Raw genomic sequence first — 17773 nt, forward strand, 5'->3', positions numbered from 1 at the left:
ATATGGTTTTATGGTATTGGGAAGGTCACCAGAAGCTGATTACCCTTTCGATGATCAAGAAGTACACACCATAAAGTTTGCACTCTAAACCAAATAATATCACACACGAGAATTGCCATTACAATGGAAAACAATGTCATTCAAATGATCTGGTTGAATGACATAAAAAGTTTAGCCTTCACTCACCATCCAGGAGAGTATAACAGACACAGACACACATTTAATGTTTATAGTTAAAGGAAATATTTTCCTCACAAAACTAGTGCTTTTACGGGGTATTAGCTAATTTATAGTCGTATTTTGAGAAGAGGACAACTTCTCTTTCTCCAGCGGGGTATTAGCTAATTTATAGTTGTATTTTGAGAAGAGGACAACTTCTCTTTCTCCAGCAACTTGATCAATGGGAATTGCATCAGCTATTTCTTTCAAGTCATCAGGTGTCAGCTTGACAGCTAGAGAATTAATGTTGTCAATAAGGTTCTTAATCTTTGTTGTTCCTGTATATCATTCAATTTAAGATCAAAACCTTTCAGAGTAAATAATATTTCATCAGTCAAGATTTAAGAAAGCATTGTCAATGTTAGTGTGCGACTTTTGCATGCTTACCAGGTATTGGAACCACATCATCTCCCCGATGGAGAAGCCATGCCAGAGCAAGTTGAGGAGGAGTGCAAGAATGCTTGGCTGCTAAATTGGCAAAACGAGCATAAAGTACTTTGTTCTTCTCTAGATTCTCTCCAACAAACCTTGGGTGCTTATCCTAGAAGAAAAAAATAATTAATTTAAATTTTTTCTTATTTATATAGCTCAATACTGTCTAATCCATCTTTTCAAATATGCCATCAAGGAAGACTAAAGATGAAAAGAAATTATGCAAATATTACCAGAAGACTCTGTGAAGGCAAGCTCTCCACAATTGCCTTCCCAACAAAGAACCCATGACCAAGTGGGCTATAAGCTACTATTCCAATACCAAGTTCCCTGAATCAAAGAGCCGGGAAAATTTATTCCTCTCGTAACATTGATGCAAACTTTTTATTTTGGTATTTATCTTCTTAGTATTTCTCATCTAGGCCAAAGTCCAACACCATAAAGATGAATATCTAATGATTTTTTTTTTTAAAATATAATATTGGAAGAAAGAAACAAAATTACAAATTTTCAACTTACCTACAAAGTGGGATTACATCCTCTTCTATTTCACGAGTCCATAGAGAATACTCCATTTCTACAGCAGTTATTGGATGAACTGCATGTGCCCTCCTGATTGTATCCACACTAGCTTCGGACAACCCAATGTATCTAATCTTTCCCTCTTCCACTAGCTTCTTTAGCTCCCACATCTTTTCTCCAGAATCAACTCAAAGGAGAAAGACACGAAAGGAAAGAAAAGAATACAAATTTTAGGGGCAGTATAGTGAAAATGCAGAAATATCATATAGTAACATAAATAGAATGAATTTTCTTCTAATACTAACCGTTTCCTCTATTGGCACAGATATGTCTATCCGGTGCGGATAATACAGATCAATGTAATCCACATTCAGCCGCTTAAGACTGGCTTCGATGCATTGCCGCACATACTTAAGAGTTCCTTTGACCTCTACTTGAGTGAAATCCATCTTATAAATGCCAAATTTACTTGCTAGTTGAACTTGTTCACGAGGCAACTCTTTTAATGCCTAATAAATCATAGTAAACAACCAAATTATTTCTCTTATAGACGACGAATTTTCTGAAAATAAGTATAGGGTATTCAATGGCATGTTCTAATTTTCAAGTGACAGAATTACCTTGCCAATCATTATCTCATTGTCGCCCTCCTGTCCATAGCGATCAGCAGTGTCAAAGAAGGTGATACCCATATTGAATGCTTCTTTTAAAATCGCACATCCAGCTTCATGCGAGAGTGGAGCATTTAGTATGCCAGAAAGTCCCCCACAACCAAAACCCAGTTTAGAAACCTGAACGCAAAAGACCTCTCAGTCATGATCCCACTCTTATTAATATAATTGAGTATCTAATCAGTGTATATTTTATAAACGTTATGCTCATTTTGCTGGGCTTAATCTGCATGAACATAACATTAAGATAGCAATGTAATAGAAGAACCATGGATCGAATGGGACAGGACAACCAGTGACAGAAGCCCTTCAGGTTCTCGATGATAAAAAAGAAAAGATGATTATTTAGTAATTTCCCATTTTGCTTAATGCCAATCCTTACCAGAAGGGAAATTGGTACCGTGAAGGTAGCACAAATTTAGGATCTTTATTGGAGGCAAACAAGGATAAGCTGACTTCAAGATCTAAATTTGCAGATAAGAATTATATGGCAGCAAGTTAACGTTAAAGTTAAATGAATTGTACCCCACATGCTTGCCCACAGGAATTATGGTAATTATAGTCTAATTATTCAAGGATCAAGAAAAGAAATGCTAAAACTTCACTTCACGTTACAGCGAAAAGGTTCATTTGTATCTTTAAAATTCAAGTACTTACCCTCGCTATGTTTAAAGACGTTGGAACTGGAACATACAAAGGATCAATTCACATTCAAATGGTACTTCTCCAATCTAAGTCTCAAGTTTCATGCCACCAAAGACAGCCTTAGTATCTCTAATAAATCATCATCGACGCTATTTTGTTGTTTCATCTACCGACAAGGCTACCCAACAATTACAATAAAGCAAACTACAGCGTGCAGCATTCAAAGTCAACTAAAATATAAAATTTTCTGAATTATCATTTATAAACATATATTTTCCGACCAAACCGTATACAGTCTACTGCAGGTCAATCTTTTTACACAACACTGCAAGCAAGTAAAAGAAGATACAGAAAACAGAGACTGATCAACCACAGACACGGGGAACCAATGTTTAACGATTGCCTATCAAGATAATTTTTTAACTTCCCAGTCTTTGATCAGATGCATATCCATATTAGGATGAGCTTCAAAATAAGCAAAAATAACATTTTTTTGTTTCCCAATATTTTTAGATAAGTTAATCTCTTTTCCCCCTTAAATTTCACTATAACTAATATTTTCAATTTGGATCAACGAAGAAATATATTTTTATAAGTAAGATTGAAACCTCCAGGCCTTGGGTACCCAATTTCAGTCTTGGCACCAGCATCCGAGGCTTCTGCTCCATTATGCCCTGTACAGGGAAATCCACCTGAAAAATTCAAAGAAGATGAGAGCTTAAGTGAGTTACTGGCAAATTATGCATTTAACTTCAAAAGACTAGGGTTTATAAAAATTAATGAGAAGCGGAGCAGTAAAAATGTGTCAATTGATTAGTGAAGTGTTGCTTTCCGTTTCTAAGTTGATAGAGACCTCAGCCAATTAACATTGTGTAATGTCCCAAAATTTCATATATTAGAATTTAATTTATGTGCGCTATATTTTAATATTTTGGAAGTTTAGGGACTAAATATATATAAAGTAAATTTCAATATTTATTGGATGTTAAAATGTAGATGTTGACGGAGCGACAATAAGAATATCAATATTGTACTCGTTGGATAGGTCGTAATTAATCATGCATGTTAGGCTCGAAAAAAAGTTAATTTGAATTAGCGGAGCCTAAGTTATCGAGGTTGAAAGATATAGCCTTAAATTATTATTATTGTTGTTATTACTCCTATTATTATTATTATTTTATCAGCCTTGCTACATGTACACCAAGCCTTACAGCTCGGTGTACAGTCCCCTCACATCGAGGGGCTGCCAATTAAAAAAAAGGGCGTGGGCCCCCTCTACAGTGAGGGGGCTGTAAGTATACAACACCTTTTAGTGATGTACAAGTAGGTTAATTGTTATTTTATTGAGTATGTATTGAATTGGTTAGTTTCACACGTAAGATTCTTGGTAGGTGGTAAGTTGATGATTGATTTGTTTATTAAATAAAATAAAATAAAATAAACAGAAAAGAAAAGAAAGAGAGATAGAGAAAGGTATGGGGAGCCACAATAACGTGAGTGCTCACAATCACGTGAGTGGTTGTTGAGAAACAAAATTTTATTATTATTTAATTAGAATTTTGAATTAAATGGTTGTCACCACGTGTACGGTAATGGTTTGCTTTTGAGTGATTGGTTAGTTGACAAGTACGTGATCCTATATTGATAAGGCTTAGTCTCCTATTTTGTTTCAAAAACAGTTTTCTCAACTTTATCTAAATACCCACTCCCACACGTTTTTTTATGAATATGACTACATGTGTATGGAATGAACCGCACGAGAATCGAGACACAAAAATATATTGGTGCACGCACACATTGTTAATAGAGGCAGAAAAAGAAAGGAGAAACGAACGTGATTTTTCTTTTGTCTTCATATTAAAGCAGTTCAACAAGGTAGGATATAGAGGTGCAGTGTATTTTTTTAAAATCCCCATTTAAATTTGTTTTCATGCTGATGAACTTTATACTCATGAAATTTAAAGTTATGATATGATATGAATGATATGGTCATTCCGGAACAACAATATGATATGAGCTTACCGAATTTTAAAGATATGAGACGGTATGATTTTCTGATACATGTTTTAAAATTATCATACGGGATCGCATCATTAATTTTATATCATACTGAGTATTTTTATGTACTCACCATTTTCCCTACTCCTCACAGATTAGAATGAGTCGTTGGTTGGCGGGCGATGCAGTGGAGTTGTGATGCCAGAAATTATGGAATTCAAAATAAATTAATTCTGAGTAACATGACTAGGAAATTTTATTTATTTATTTTCTTGCGTTATTTCAGTTTTATTTTCATGTTAAATTTGAAATTTAATATTTGGAACATGGTTCAGTTAATTATGTTTTCCATAGACTTTAGTTATTGTATAGATGGAACTAGAAAGATTTTCATGTAGAATGTTTGACATAATTTATTTAATTATGAAATAAAGGTTTTAGTAACAATTTTAAATCTTTAAATTTTGGGTCGTTACAGTGTGGTATCAGAGCATAGGTTTAATTTCCTGTAGACCCACGTGTATTCTCATAATCTTTTTTTTTTTTAAATAAATAAAAAAATTTTGGGACGTGAACAGTGACGTAATTGGAAATTGTACTGAAAATAAAAACAAATTTGTTTGGCATCCTACAGAAAGTATGAGTTCCATTTGTACAAATAAAATGCTTTTAAGGAATCAGGGACGTTATTGTTGGAAAATGCTGGATCATTTTATGCACAGGATACCCTTCTGCCATACTGCATGTTAAATTACGTTTCAGTTCATTGGAAAGGTGTGATATAGGGATGTAAACGAGCCGCCTCGCGAGCCTAAAGTTTCGGCTCGGGCTCGGCCCGGTTAAAATGACCGAGCTTTTTTGCGGGCTCGAGCCAGGCCGAGCTTTTAAAAAAGGCTCGACCCGAGCTTCTGCTCGGGCTTTTTACGGGCCGAGCCGGGCAGGCTCGTTTTCTCCCCAATTTTTTTTCCTCCTGCTGCCTTTAAAAGGCAGCAATTTTGCCTTAAATTTAAATTTTTTTTTTTTATTAAAAGGCTCGCGAGCTCACGGGCCGGCTCGGGCAAAGCCCGTGTCCCCAAAATGGGGCTCGGCCCGAGCTTAGGCTCAGGTCTACCGAGCCCCGAGCCGAGCCACGAGCGGCCCGAGCCGACGAGCCCGATTGCCATCCCTCATGTGATATGAGTAATGTAAATCCCCGAGTCCCGAATTTGAATGTGTAAATAATACAAACCTTGTGAACAGATTCAAGCTCTTTAAGTGCAGTTTGTGTTTTTGGGACCTTGAGCGTTCTCGGAGTAAATATTTCTCGAAGCCTTACAATGCCATTCTTGGAATAACTATGTGCAAACTACCAATTAAAGCAAAGTTATTTTACAAGTTTCACCAGTCAAAACATAACTAATTGGCTACAAGTAGGAATTTACCTGAGTCAGGCCCTGAGATGAAATGTCATCATCCATATCTACTGGACTGAGGATGAAAAATACTAATTAGTGCAGACATTATGAGGAAAAATACTAGTTTTTCGCTAGCTAACTAGAATTGTTCATTAAGAAAAGCGTCCTGCCATATTTGATCATAATATATGGGATTGTTAATTTGAAACAGTTTTGTAGAAGTGTTGCCAGAGTCTTCATTGTTCTGGAACCATCATTATAAGAACAGGATATATTATCATTTACCAGAAAAAGGAATTTAATAAAAAAATTATTGCAATTGAAGGCGAAAGCTTTATTCTTTATAAGGGGACAGAAATGCTACCTTATTACGAAGAGATGTTTATCATTCAAATTAAGTGGCAGTTCATCAATGGGCATAACGATCATAATTAAAAGTTAAAACAAATGGTGAAAAAGAGTATCAAAAATGGAAAACCAAAGGAGGAACCATGAGAGGTTCTAAAAGCAGAAGTCTCCCTAATTGAAAGAAAGGAACCGAACAGGAAAAAGTTGGCATACCAACATTTCTTCACAATCAGTGATGAAATAGTTTGCAGATAACTTGGCATTCTCCAGAAAATGTTCCTGGGAGCAAAAATTGGAAATGGGCGATCAGGAAGGGGGAAACAAAGAAAAGAAAAGAAACCGAAAGTAATTAAGGTCGATAATCTGAAGTCGTTTCAAGTGGCATGAACCGTTATCTCCAGCACATGTTAAAAATAATGACCGCTAATATACTGTACAAAATTGTAGTGTAAGAAGCAAAAGTATCATCTATATTAAGTTCCTTATGTTCTTGCGCATCTTGTGGTCTTACAGGACTTCAGCTAAGGAAATACCGCACAATACTAAACAATTTCAGCAGCATTCCCCTGAGGATGCTCCTGTTTGATTCCATATAGCTTGGTGTAGATTTTTTTAAAAAATAAATAAATAAATAAATAAAATAAAATTAAAAAAGAAAAGAAAAGAAAAGAAAAAAGGAAGAAACTAAGCAATTGTGAAATCTGAAATTGGGAATTCAGATCCAATGCCCCATAATTTCAAAATTCTAGTACTTCTTTGAGATTTGGAACCCTGTTTGGAGTATTTAAGATATATTCCATAAGATAGACACCACAAACAACAGATCCAATGAATAAACAGTTAATTCCTATAGATTTCAAAGATGACACTAAATTCATAAATGTTGTTAAGAACAGGACATGAACTTAGCCCTGGTTTTGGCCCCTATTTTTTGGAAATGAAAATGGATGGAATAGTGTTTTTATGAAAAATGTGTGGTTGAAAAAGAAGGAAAAGTTTTCAATTTACATGTAATATTATTTTATGGAAGAATGTGTGATTGAAAATAGGAAAGAGAAAAATGGAATGTAATTTAATGAGATTCAAACATGGGCTTATTATATGTTCCTGATGGTAGCATACAAGCAATAGATGGCATGATGTGGAGAATAGTCTCTCCTAAAATAACCAGTGTGCAAATAAACATCATGCTTGGCAAGTTTCCAGATAGAAGATACAAATTGTTTCCCCGTCCAAAATATCCAATAAGAACACATTGACCATATTGAGAGCTGGTGCATAACTGGTTAATTTCCAGCCTTCATTGTGAGTGTACTTAATAGGCTAAACCAATAACTAGATGAGTAGAACACCTGGATAAGTTCAGACAGAGAATTAAATTTGGCATCATGATGTCACCGAAATCTCTATCCAGAAACAAAAAATAGATCACGTATAAGTACCAATCCAGGATACATGCATATGTAGATAACACTTGAAAATTTATTGACTCGCCTAACCTCAGTACAGTGGGGAGGGAGGGAGGAGGAGAGAGAGAGAGAGAGAAACCTACCAATATCTGTTGCATACCAAGCATAGGATGGAGACGAGAATACATGAACAAAAGGTCAAAACTCGGAAAAAGTCCAGCTTGCTGCATCATAAACATGTCCTTCTTTAGGTAAAATTATCAAGAGAGTGCATTCAAGTTAAGAGAGACGCACCAACCAGCAATGAACTAATTACCTCTATAATGGGAGATGAGGAACTCAATGATGAATTAAGTAGAGGTAGATCTTCCGCATCTAGACACGTCACTTCACCAACAGGGAATTTAGATCTATACCTGCCTGCTCTTCCTACAAGAAAATCCACCAGTCATAAATCATCAATTTCCATAAGCTTTGTAAAGCTTGTCATTCCCAGAGAGAGTTAACTAAATATAAATAAAACTAGATATTGTACTAGTCTAAGACCATTAAACAATGCAACAAACAAAAACATAAACAAACAAAGCCTTGTTCCTGATAAATTTGAAAAAAAAAAAAGGGAAGAAGTCAGCTACACTATTCCTTTTTCTTACCCAATTAAGTTCATTGCTAGATCTAATCAAAGATCTAAAACGACAAGAATCGCAAATTCACTAATATACAATAAATATACCAGCGAGAATCGAATTCCCCCACACTTACTTTCTCCTTATACTTGTCACTCTTAGAGGTAACTAGTCCATGTCCTGTTGCGCCAACCTTATTCTCTCTCAATTATCATTTTCTATTTTATTTGTTTAATATTTTTATGAGGGCTGAAGTAGGGGAGTAAAAATGTATTTTTCATTATCAGTATAGGTACCCCTCTTTTGACACAGCGACACAACTACAATCAGAAGAGAAAAAAGTGAGGTAACATTTCTTTCTTCCTTTCTTCTTGCATTTTTGTACCTTGAGTACCACTACAATAATCTAGACATGAAAACAACATTAACCTTCAAATAATTTCCACCTAAGGATTGAGTATTTAAGATACAGAAGCTAAATAGTATGGATTCGGAAGGTAGCATAAGACTAATAGAACACGTCATGAAGAGAACAAGACAAATTGATTGAATTCATATTCAATCAGACTCTAAATTTCTAATTATCCTCTCAAAGATGCATGGTGAAACAGAATCAAGAACATTGAGATATGTTCTACAAATGAAGCATTTTGTGTAACAAGAATCCCGAGAACAAGTTGATGACTTACCTGCAATTTGTTTGATCTCCGAGACAGAAAGGTCCCGCATTTCCACACCATCAAATTTCTTCAAGGTTGAAAATATAATTCTAGATATGTCAAGGTTAAGACCCATCCCGATGGCATCACTAGCTACGAGAACATCTAACTCGCTGTTTTCATCATTGAACATTGTCGCCTGCAATCCTAAAGAATGTATTAATTCAGCTCATAGCAGGAATCAAAATGGCTTACATTCTAAAGAACAACATCAATTAAAGTGAACTAAGAATCCAAAATAATAGTACATGTTAAAGGATAAACCATAAGGAGATTAAATTCGATTGCACATTGAGAGACTGTGGAGTACAAGGAAAGAGCGTAATAATGGAAAGAGGACCCTTGCAATCAGAAACTCAATAAGAAAATAACCTTTAAAGAAAAACAAAAATATCTCATCTAAAAGAACTTTTACATCGATGTAAAATAAGTTCTATCTCTGACCAGAGAAAAATGAAGGTAAAGAGTACAAAACCTGTCTCGTTCAAGTCTCTGGAGGTAGTGAACCATAAACAACAGAACAGAGATGCTTTCCTCCATTTTCAATTTGTTTCTGTCAAAATCAAAAAAACAAGAGGTTCAATCAGGATGAGTAGAAATGAAAGTGATGATGCATAGTGAGAAGAAAAATTAAAATTAACTGAATGTGAATGGATCTGATCATATAATCTCAAATTCAAAAATATTCACCATATATGAACTTTCAAATGTAGGTCAAGCAAGTCTCAATTGCAACCATTAACCAGGTTGGCCACATAATTTCAAAAATTAACAGGAAGTTAAGCAGCTCAATAACAAAGCAGAAGTGTTTAAACTGAAAAATTAACAGGAAGTTAACAATAAGACGTATTCGTTTAAATTGTGATCAAAATGCCTTTTGCTTTCCTCAAACTATTTATATCCTCCCATCCCAAAATCTCTTATAGAAAGGAGGAAAAAACCCCTCCCAAAAGTAAAGATCAGAAAGAAACACACCCTTTCTAATGTAACGCCCACAGTTAAAAAGAAAGGATTTATGAAAGATAGCTATGTAACTATTCATATATTGAAAATAGCAACATAAAATGACATTTTCACATATATGATATAACTATAGCATATTGTATATTGCTTATTAAACAACATTACTAGAAAGGTCGTATGTATCTTTTGCAGGAACACAACTTTAAATGTCAAAATAATTACAAACTAATCTACAATCTCCACTTGTCACCTAGATGCATCATACTGCATCAAAATAACATCTACTGTCACAACATGGTCCAAATATAATACGTGCACTAATTTTTTTGAAATGACATCTTAAGCAATACTAGTTAAAATTTAAAAAGGCTGACAACTATGTAATGTCACCACCTCTGGAGTGGAATCAAAAGAAAGCTAAAATTTAGAAACCTTGACAATGTCGTCGGTCACTTTCAGAATTTCCTGAATTAGAGGAACTGCTGCTGCATCTCCACACAAATGCAATTCCTCAGCAGATATTCCTAATAAAGCTCGTGTAAATGAAAAACCCCTTGACCTACACCCTAACATCTGTTGGGGGAAAAAAAAGATACAGAGATTAGAGGAAGTAAATAACATGTATTCCACCAATGATGAAGCAGTTAAAAGTACAAATTTCCAAAAAGGTTAGCAGTATAAAATTATAAAAATGTCTCTAAAACTATGCACAAAACAAGACCATGATTTTGGTGCATCCAATTTTATTCCAATACCGTTCTCCTTCTTTATAATTCTTTTGAACTTCTTCCCAGAGAACAAAAGGCTTGGATATACAATAGAATTGATTTTAGACAAGGCACCTACATGAGAATTTGTCAACGGTCACAATAGGCGTACAACTTTTGGACAACCCACACCCCAGCCAAGGCGGGTTTTGAAAAATATTGTTTTCCACATAGTATGAACTAGCGTCATTTTGCAAAGCACTGTAGATCAGTACTCTACAACCTCAACTTTCATACAGCATATTGAACTAGCATCATTTTGCAAAGCACTGCAGATCAGTACTCTACAACCTCAACTTTTGCAGCTTATTTACCAGGACAAACGAAAAACAGTAATAACTGTCCATGACAAACTGATATTAAAGCGACTTTCTTGTCTTATACTAGATAATTATACATCATTGTTGCACCATTCCATGATAATCTGCTTTAACTAAGCACATTAAAAAGTCTGTTACAGAAAATCAGTAAAGAAAGCATGGATGACCAAAACATTTTTCAAAGATTCAAAATTTCAAGTTATATAATTCTGCCTAAATAAGATGATAGAGCAAAACAAATAAATGCATACTCTATTACATATAAAATAATCAATAAGGATAAATTTTTTAGCTTCTGTGTCTTCATGGACCAGAAATTTAAGCAATGTATGGTAATTTTAGAAACTTTAACTATTGTCAATGATGTGGCTTAAAACCTTTTCTCTACCAATTGGGAAAAATGGCTTCCTCCTCACTTCTGTTTCATTTATACCAAATAACAAAAATTAATTGAAACATCAAAGGAAGATGGAGCCAGTCATGTGCTATACACAGACCTGAATTTCGTCAACAACAGCACAAGCATAATCAGAATTCACATCAGCCATTTCTACAGTAACAGACTTATGTTTTGCACCATCAACTTCCTCCCTTTCTTGTCCGGTAATAAGATCACAAGGAACTTTAGCCTTATTCAAACGTTTTGCCACCTCCCATGCCAATAGTCTCAATGGCCCACAATAAATACCAGCAGCAAGTATTCATTGGTTTCTCAATTAAATATCAGGGTGTGCACCCAAAAGAAACAAACAGATTGTTGAGGATAATAATATGGAAATATTTTCATATGCAACATACCAGAACAACTTGACTCCAGCTGCTTCAATGCATGATATGTTTTACCACTATTTGTTGGACCAACATGTAAGATAATATTTCGTCTTTTTCTTCGAGCCTTTGGATACCAAGTGTGAGGGCGCCTAAAATTTAAAGCAAAATATGTACTGATTAAAGTAAGAACGGACTGTGAAAACCATTAACAATAAATTTAAAGAGCAAAAAACTTTATCTTAGTATCGTGAATCTTACGTAAGATCTGTAAAGTCAAATTTCATTGCTCTTGTGGAATCGCTGAGCTGCCTAAAGAATCGACACATGGCCAATGGAGTTCTAAACTTTGAGTCCCCAGAAACGCAACAAAACTCCAAATTAACTGAACAGCAGAAAGGGTGAAAGATGTATCATATATCAAACAACAGAATGGCTACAAAAGAAAGCTGTGCTCAGTGATACCTTTGTACTCTTAACAAAACACCCAAAAGAACAAAAAATTTACATTCAACACGCACTGACAACAAATATATATTGACATCTATGTGACGGATGTGACAGGGGCCTATGTACTTACAATTCCCTGACTAGCTACCAAAAACTTCACACCTACAAAAACAATTCCATCTTATGAAAATCATATGATCCACCTGCAACTTATTGCAAACAAAAATCATCATTCCTATAAAGGAATTGGGCTAGCCAAATCACATCTCTACTTGAGTTAGGCATACTAGCAAGCAGCGAGACAACCTATTGAAATCCCAGTAGAACTGGATAATTATAGAGTTAACCGTCGAATTAGATATTTAACTCTACCCCAATCTCATCCTATTAAAAGCATAAAGTAAAGAAAAAAATATGTATTCAGAGATGTTGAACGTGATGAGAAGTTGGTGGATTGTGGATACGGAATTCTTTAGGGGACCTGCATCAACAATACAAATATTGTTGTTGCCAGATTTCTCAAGGATACATGAAACACATTCCTAATCCCTAAGAAAATACATCATATAAATGAATGAGCATGACCTTTAAAGCCAGTTACGGAGCCAGATTACAGAAATCAAGGTCTCATACAGTTACACTTTATGTGCACAAAAATTCAAGAATTCAACAACACTGTCATGCCAAAAAATGCATAATGTCATGTAAGCATAGATTACCACTTCACCATTTCCATCAATCAATACAATCAATCATGCATCTGAGAGCACAAGCATCACATTCTACTGACGACAAAGCTTCATACTGTGCAACAGATATTCCATGCTGCTATCAAAATTTCCTCCTGATTTATGTTTAATCATACTTATTATCAGATATAAAATCAAATGCTAGCTGCTGTTATTCAACTGAAACTTACAATTTCTACAAAGGTCAACCACCACATCGTTATTAATTTTTATTCCTACATCATAATATGCCATAATAACCTGCATTTGATCGGTAAAATACTATTGATACCAAATGTGAAATTACTTATCATTGTCAATTTAGCTTCGAGTATTTAATCAACAAGACAAACATGATATGAGCCTCTTTGGTACATCTTTATATAAGAACTCGATAATAGAAAAATGGAATGTGAATGTCTATTTTTCTACTAAGCTAAAAGCCTAAAAGTTTCCACAACACAGAATACTTCATATGTCTAACAGTACATTCAACCTTAAAACATACAACTGTAATAGTATAGAATAAGATTCAGACAATTGGACAAAAGCACGCACAAAAACAAATCCAAATAATTGAAGCATCCTCAAAAAGACAGCGGAAAGAAACAATTTCAGGTTAATTAATAAGAAAAATAAAGCTAAGACCATGATAAAACCTGCACAGTCACTAGAATTTACCCCTTGGACCTATCAAAATTATGATTTCTATTTACAAATTCCTCAATTTCCACTAATTTTCAACAGAATCTTACATAGAATCATTCAAATTCCAGAAAACTGAGAGAGGTAAAAAATTGAAAAAGAAAACTTCGCACCTTCAAGCACCGTCGGAATAATGTATTCAGATATTTACTTTTTCCCAATTCCTTTTTATTATCAACCAAATTTTATTGCCGAGCATTTTAGTTAACAAGGGAAAAAGGAATAACGGAGTTTACCAAGACCACGCGGGGTGCTGAAGTGTGTTAGCTTTCGAAGAAAGATCAAAGACCCCATTTTTCCCCTCGTTTTTTGTTCTCAATTTCAGACAATTGAAGGTAAAATCAAGCGGAAATTGAAATCATACGAGAAAAGGGAACCAAAAATGATTAAGAAGAGAGAAGTGAATATCTAACTGTTTTTATTAATGGATTTTGTGGAGCTGAGTAATTTACGTATCTGTGTTCATGGCGCGTTTTCCGACCGCCGTTTCCGGTGTGCTCAAAACAAGTCTGGCATTTGCCTGTGTAATAGTCTTGGGTAAAAAGCACACCAGTCACTCAACTTTCAGTCAAATTTTATTTTAGTCATCCAACTTTTTTTCCCCCCAACTCATGTTACTCATCACTGATATTTCTAATCAATTATAGTGCATATTTGAGCAAAGCTTACTGATCAAACATAATTTTTAGTGAAATTCACAATTTACTTCACTTATATTCCAAACTTTTAGCACTTAGGCCCCGTTTGATTACACGAAATTTTCCATGGAACTTGGAATTCGAATTCCAACTTCCACTTTTGGCCTGTTTGATTGACAAAATTTTCCAGGGAATTGATTTTCCATGAATTTCTAGGTACAACACCTTAAAGCGTGATTTTCCAACTTTTTTTCCTAGGGGATAGGTGGTTTTTGGTTTTCCATCTTATTTTTATTTTTTATTTTTTGCTTTTTTTTTTTAATTGTTGGCAATGGGAACAAATTTTAGGAATAATTGTAAAAGAGGATATCCCTGAAATTGACAATTTCCACGTAAAACAAAGTCAAACGAACATCAAAAAATACTTTTACTTCAACATTTTCCACGTGAAAAATTTATACAATCAAACACAATAATTTACAATTTCCATGAAAACAATTTCTAGGTAATTCAATTCCCTGGAATTCATTTTCTTTCCATGTAATTTTCCTACTTGTAATCAAACGCACCCTTAGAGGCACTCTCAAACAAAGTGTTAGTACGATCATCAATAATAACTTTGTTATAAAAAATTATCTATTTTCATTAACTTTTATTTTATCTTTAGTACGATCATCGATAATAACTTGGAGATTATGGCTTTTCTCTACTAAAATCACTCCAAATTGATTATACAAACATTATAAGAATTTTTAGCTGTCTGATATTTGTGGAAATCCATAGTTTGATTTTTTTTTTTTTTAATCAAGGTTAGTTTCCTAATACGATTTACTTTAGATAAATTAATCCTAATGAAAATGTCAACTTTTATTTGAATGAAATTACTTGGAAACCCTTTTTCTTATGTTTATTTTCGATCACACATTTTTTAAAAAATAAATTATTTTACTCGTTTTTTCATAATTTTTCGCTACACGTTCTTTAGAAAATTAAAATGAAGTACTAAGCCCTTGTTTGGTCCCATTATATCTCAAATGCATTTTTCTCTCTTTCATTTTCAATTATACATTCTTAAATAAAATAATATTACAAGCAAATTGAAAAATTTTCATATATATTTTTTTACCACACTCTCTCCATTAAATCATTATTCCAAAAATACATTCTTGATTAAAAAAATAAAAATCTCAAGCATGTAAATTTTAAATCCAAATCAACGATATAGAAATTGCAAGTACATTACTTGCCATCTTAGCCAAATTTACAAATAGTGAACAATTAATTTCCACCGACTCAAATTATCAAAAACTGAACTGTGCTAGACGAGCATACATGGCCCTATCCAAGAAGATTTGTTCATCGGGACTTGTTATAATCTTCAATGAACTTAGTTGATGCTCAATCTCGTCTTTTTCTTGTCAAATCCATGTTTTTACTTTAATATTTTTTTAAAAAAAGACATGGATAATATAAACTTTTATATATTGTATAAAATTATAAAATTAGTAGTTAAAACTAAGAGAACAAAATTAATTTATAATCTCAAAAATGCGTACACATGAAAAATATAATTAGGAATAGACTTTCATATTTATTTTGTTCAAAAAAATCTTCACGTTTTGAAAACTTTTACATCTTTTGCAACTCGACTCATGAGTTCAACTAATGACCTGGCCAACTATTGCTTATTGAATTGGTACTGAGATTGAATATGATAACTATAATAAATAGTGCTCTTATTTAAATATTTAATTTTTAAGAAAAGGAATTAATACAGGACTATATTTAATTATTAATGATTACCTTATAATCTTTGTCCTCTGCCAAACTATTTTTTATTTTTAATTTTTTAAATCCCAATTAACTATGCAGTGTACGTCTGTATGAAATACATGATGTTTTTTATATTTGAACTTAAAATTCAATATTTAAAAATGTGGTACAAAATATCCTTTATTGATCAAATTTAAAGTTTAAACTGCCTTTTCTTTTGGTAATTACTCAAAACCATTGATGATTATCATTTTTTAAACATTGATTCAGTGCTCTTGACAAGCTTTCTTTCTTGAACAGAAGTCAAAGACCCATGCATTCTCATTCTTCATTTTAAGGATGTCCCATTGATACCGTCGACAAATCCAAGCAACTTGAACAACTCTCCGTTTGGAGAACCAATAGAAAGGACAAGTTAGCTTGATGACTTCTTGATCAAGAAAAAAGAAAGTCTCGACAACGAGAATCACGTACAATTCATTTGGGAAAGGTGTGACAAGTCAATCCAAGTGGTCGTCATAACATGTCCCATATTCATTAATTCATCATTCGTAGTTGCTTAATTACAAGAGATATACTTTATTCCAACATCAAATATTTTGCAAAAATTGCAATACTTTAAACAAGAGCACCACCTTTGACATACTCAGTAACTGCCAATGCAATCAAACCCAACATGGCAAACCTTCCATTCCACAACTCAGCATCAGACGAAAACACCCCATTCGATTTCGATTCTGCCCTAACCCCTTTGAACAGAGGAATCAAAGAAGCAGCACTTAGCAAAGCAGAAGTCACTATGAACCATTGAATTCCTCCATTTTGTATCTGTGCAAACACGTCCTGACCATTAGCAAGCTCGACACCAATGGCAGTGACGAACCCGATCATCGCGAGCCGACCGTTGATCCTCTCCGGTCCTGGCCCACCGAAGGCTAGTATGTCACCAAAGTTGGTACTAACCTGTCAATGTTAAAGAATAACTCAGAAGCCTGATAGACTAATGTTTGAGACTATAAGTAGTAAGTTAATCCCTAACCTTTGGTGGAGTTGCTGACTCCGGCTGCTCTTTCTGTTAAATTCAAAGTGAAAAAAATAATTACGTCAATAATTGTATATCAAATGTGTACTTGAAATTTATGCTTGAAACAAGAATTAGTTACCTTGGACATGCTGCTGACTCGAAAATCCACATTCCTCTTGAGACTTGGAACATAGGAGGGTACAGCAAACCGTTTCAGGGCAGTTTTGTTTGTAAGTCCCGTGGCTGGGCTTAGTGACATAACGCTTGATACGGCAGCCATGGTGTACGTTCGAGGGGCACGAGAAAATTCCGAAGTATACAAAAGTCAGTATCTAAGTAAAGGGAGAGTCGGAGTATTGATACTAAAGATTTCTTAGTATTTGACTTGAGAAGGAGATGTGGAGTGGAGGTTGGTTTTATAGTGCATGATAGCATGGGTATGTTTCATCTGCAGTCATTGATTTTTTAGCAAAAAATTTATTGCGTCACTAAACTTTGATTTGTTTCAATAGAGTTACTAAACGTCAATTTAGATTTAAGTTGAGTATTAAACTTAAATTTAATTTCAAGTGTGGCCTCTTTCAAACTGATGAAAATTGCTTAATTTGAAGTATTGGATCTTTTATGCAATTGCTGTGCGTCCGTGTATTAAAT

General features: G+C 34.1%; 3 protein-coding genes across 6 annotated transcripts; all 3 read right to left on the bottom strand.

The window, feature by feature from the left end:
* Window positions 1–85: 85 nt before the first annotated feature.
* On the bottom strand, window positions 86–10443 carry LOC111375654 (perakine reductase-like). 4 transcript variants are annotated; one of them, XM_022998518.1, is made up of 15 exons: window positions 10379–10443; window positions 9459–9536; window positions 8954–9122; window positions 7955–8067; window positions 7782–7862; window positions 6443–6508; window positions 5909–5954; window positions 5716–5832; window positions 3098–3181; window positions 1794–1964; window positions 1479–1682; window positions 1171–1343; window positions 885–981; window positions 607–760; window positions 86–497 (listed from the first exon to the last, which is right to left on the bottom strand). In XM_022998518.1, exons 6-15 carry the CDS (start codon window positions 6490–6492, stop codon window positions 283–285), a joined length of 1311 nt encoding a protein of 436 aa, XP_022854286.1. In that variant the 5' UTR covers window positions 6493–6508; window positions 7782–7862; window positions 7955–8067; window positions 8954–9122; window positions 9459–9536; window positions 10379–10443; the 3' UTR covers window positions 86–282. The 4 variants fall into 4 exon arrangements, with proteins under 4 accessions (XP_022854286.1, XP_022854285.1, XP_022854287.1 ...); XM_022998517.1 differs by lacking the exons at window positions 9459–9536; window positions 10379–10443 and adding an exon at window positions 7582–7635 and having other exon boundaries at window positions 8954–9119; XM_022998519.1 differs by lacking the exons at window positions 5716–5832; window positions 9459–9536; window positions 10379–10443 and adding an exon at window positions 7582–7635 and having other exon boundaries at window positions 8954–9119.
* On the bottom strand, window positions 10066–14258 carry LOC111375655 (DExH-box ATP-dependent RNA helicase DExH16, mitochondrial-like). Its single transcript, XM_022998521.1, has 5 exons — window positions 13921–14258; window positions 12063–12186; window positions 11832–11953; window positions 11531–11721; window positions 10066–10519 (listed from the first exon to the last, which is right to left on the bottom strand). Exons 1-5 carry the CDS (start codon window positions 13976–13978, stop codon window positions 10364–10366), a joined length of 651 nt encoding a protein of 216 aa, XP_022854289.1. The 5' UTR covers window positions 13979–14258; the 3' UTR covers window positions 10066–10363.
* Window positions 14259–16551: 2293 nt separating this feature from the next.
* Window positions 16552–17524, bottom strand: LOC111375658 (early light-induced protein, chloroplastic-like). The gene is made up of 3 exons (XM_022998523.1): window positions 17259–17524; window positions 17135–17167; window positions 16552–17058 (listed from the first exon to the last, which is right to left on the bottom strand). Exons 1-3 carry the CDS (start codon window positions 17397–17399, stop codon window positions 16714–16716), a joined length of 519 nt encoding a protein of 172 aa, XP_022854291.1. The 5' UTR covers window positions 17400–17524; the 3' UTR covers window positions 16552–16713.
* Window positions 17525–17773: the final 249 nt, after the last annotated feature.

The sequence above is a fragment of the Olea europaea genome, unplaced genomic scaffold (assembly GCF_002742605.1).
Source record: "Olea europaea var. sylvestris unplaced genomic scaffold, O_europaea_v1 scaffold1395, whole genome shotgun sequence".
NCBI lineage: Eukaryota > Viridiplantae > Streptophyta > Magnoliopsida > Lamiales > Oleaceae > Olea > Olea europaea.

Excerpts from the sequence above, each read along its gene's own strand:
- LOC111375654 (XM_022998517.1), bottom strand. The coding sequence starts at position 7,619 with ATGATGCCAAATTTAATTCTCTGTCTGAACTTATCCAG. Across the intron at positions 6,509-7,581 it reads CTCTGTCTGAACTTATCCAG|GAACATTTTCTGGAGAATGC; the intron begins GTGTTCTACTCA and ends TTTTGCTCCCAG. Across the intron at positions 761-884 it reads TGCCTTCACAGAGTCTTCTG|GATAAGCACCCAAGGTTTGT; the intron begins GTAATATTTGCA and ends TTTTTCTTCTAG.
- LOC111375655 (XM_022998521.1), bottom strand. The coding sequence starts at position 13,978 with ATGGGGTCTTTGATCTTTCTTCGAAAGCTAACACACTTCAGCACCCCG. Across the intron at positions 12,187-13,920 it reads CAGCACCCCGCGTGGTCTTG|TTAATTTGGAGTTTTGTTGC; the intron begins GTAAACTCCGTT and ends TCTGCTGTTCAG. Across the intron at positions 11,722-11,831 it reads GCTGGAGTCAAGTTGTTCTG|GTATTTATTGTGGGCCATTG; the intron begins GTATGTTGCATA and ends TACTTGCTGCTG.
- LOC111375658 (XM_022998523.1), bottom strand. The coding sequence starts at position 17,399 with ATGGCTGCCGTATCAAGCGTTATGTCACTAAGCCCAGCCACGGGACTT. Across the intron at positions 17,168-17,258 it reads GAGTCAGCAGCATGTCCAAG|AAAGAGCAGCCGGAGTCAGC; the intron begins GTAACTAATTCT and ends TGAATTTAACAG. Across the intron at positions 17,059-17,134 it reads AGTCAGCAACTCCACCAAAG|GTTAGTACCAACTTTGGTGA; the intron begins GTTAGGGATTAA and ends TAACATTGACAG.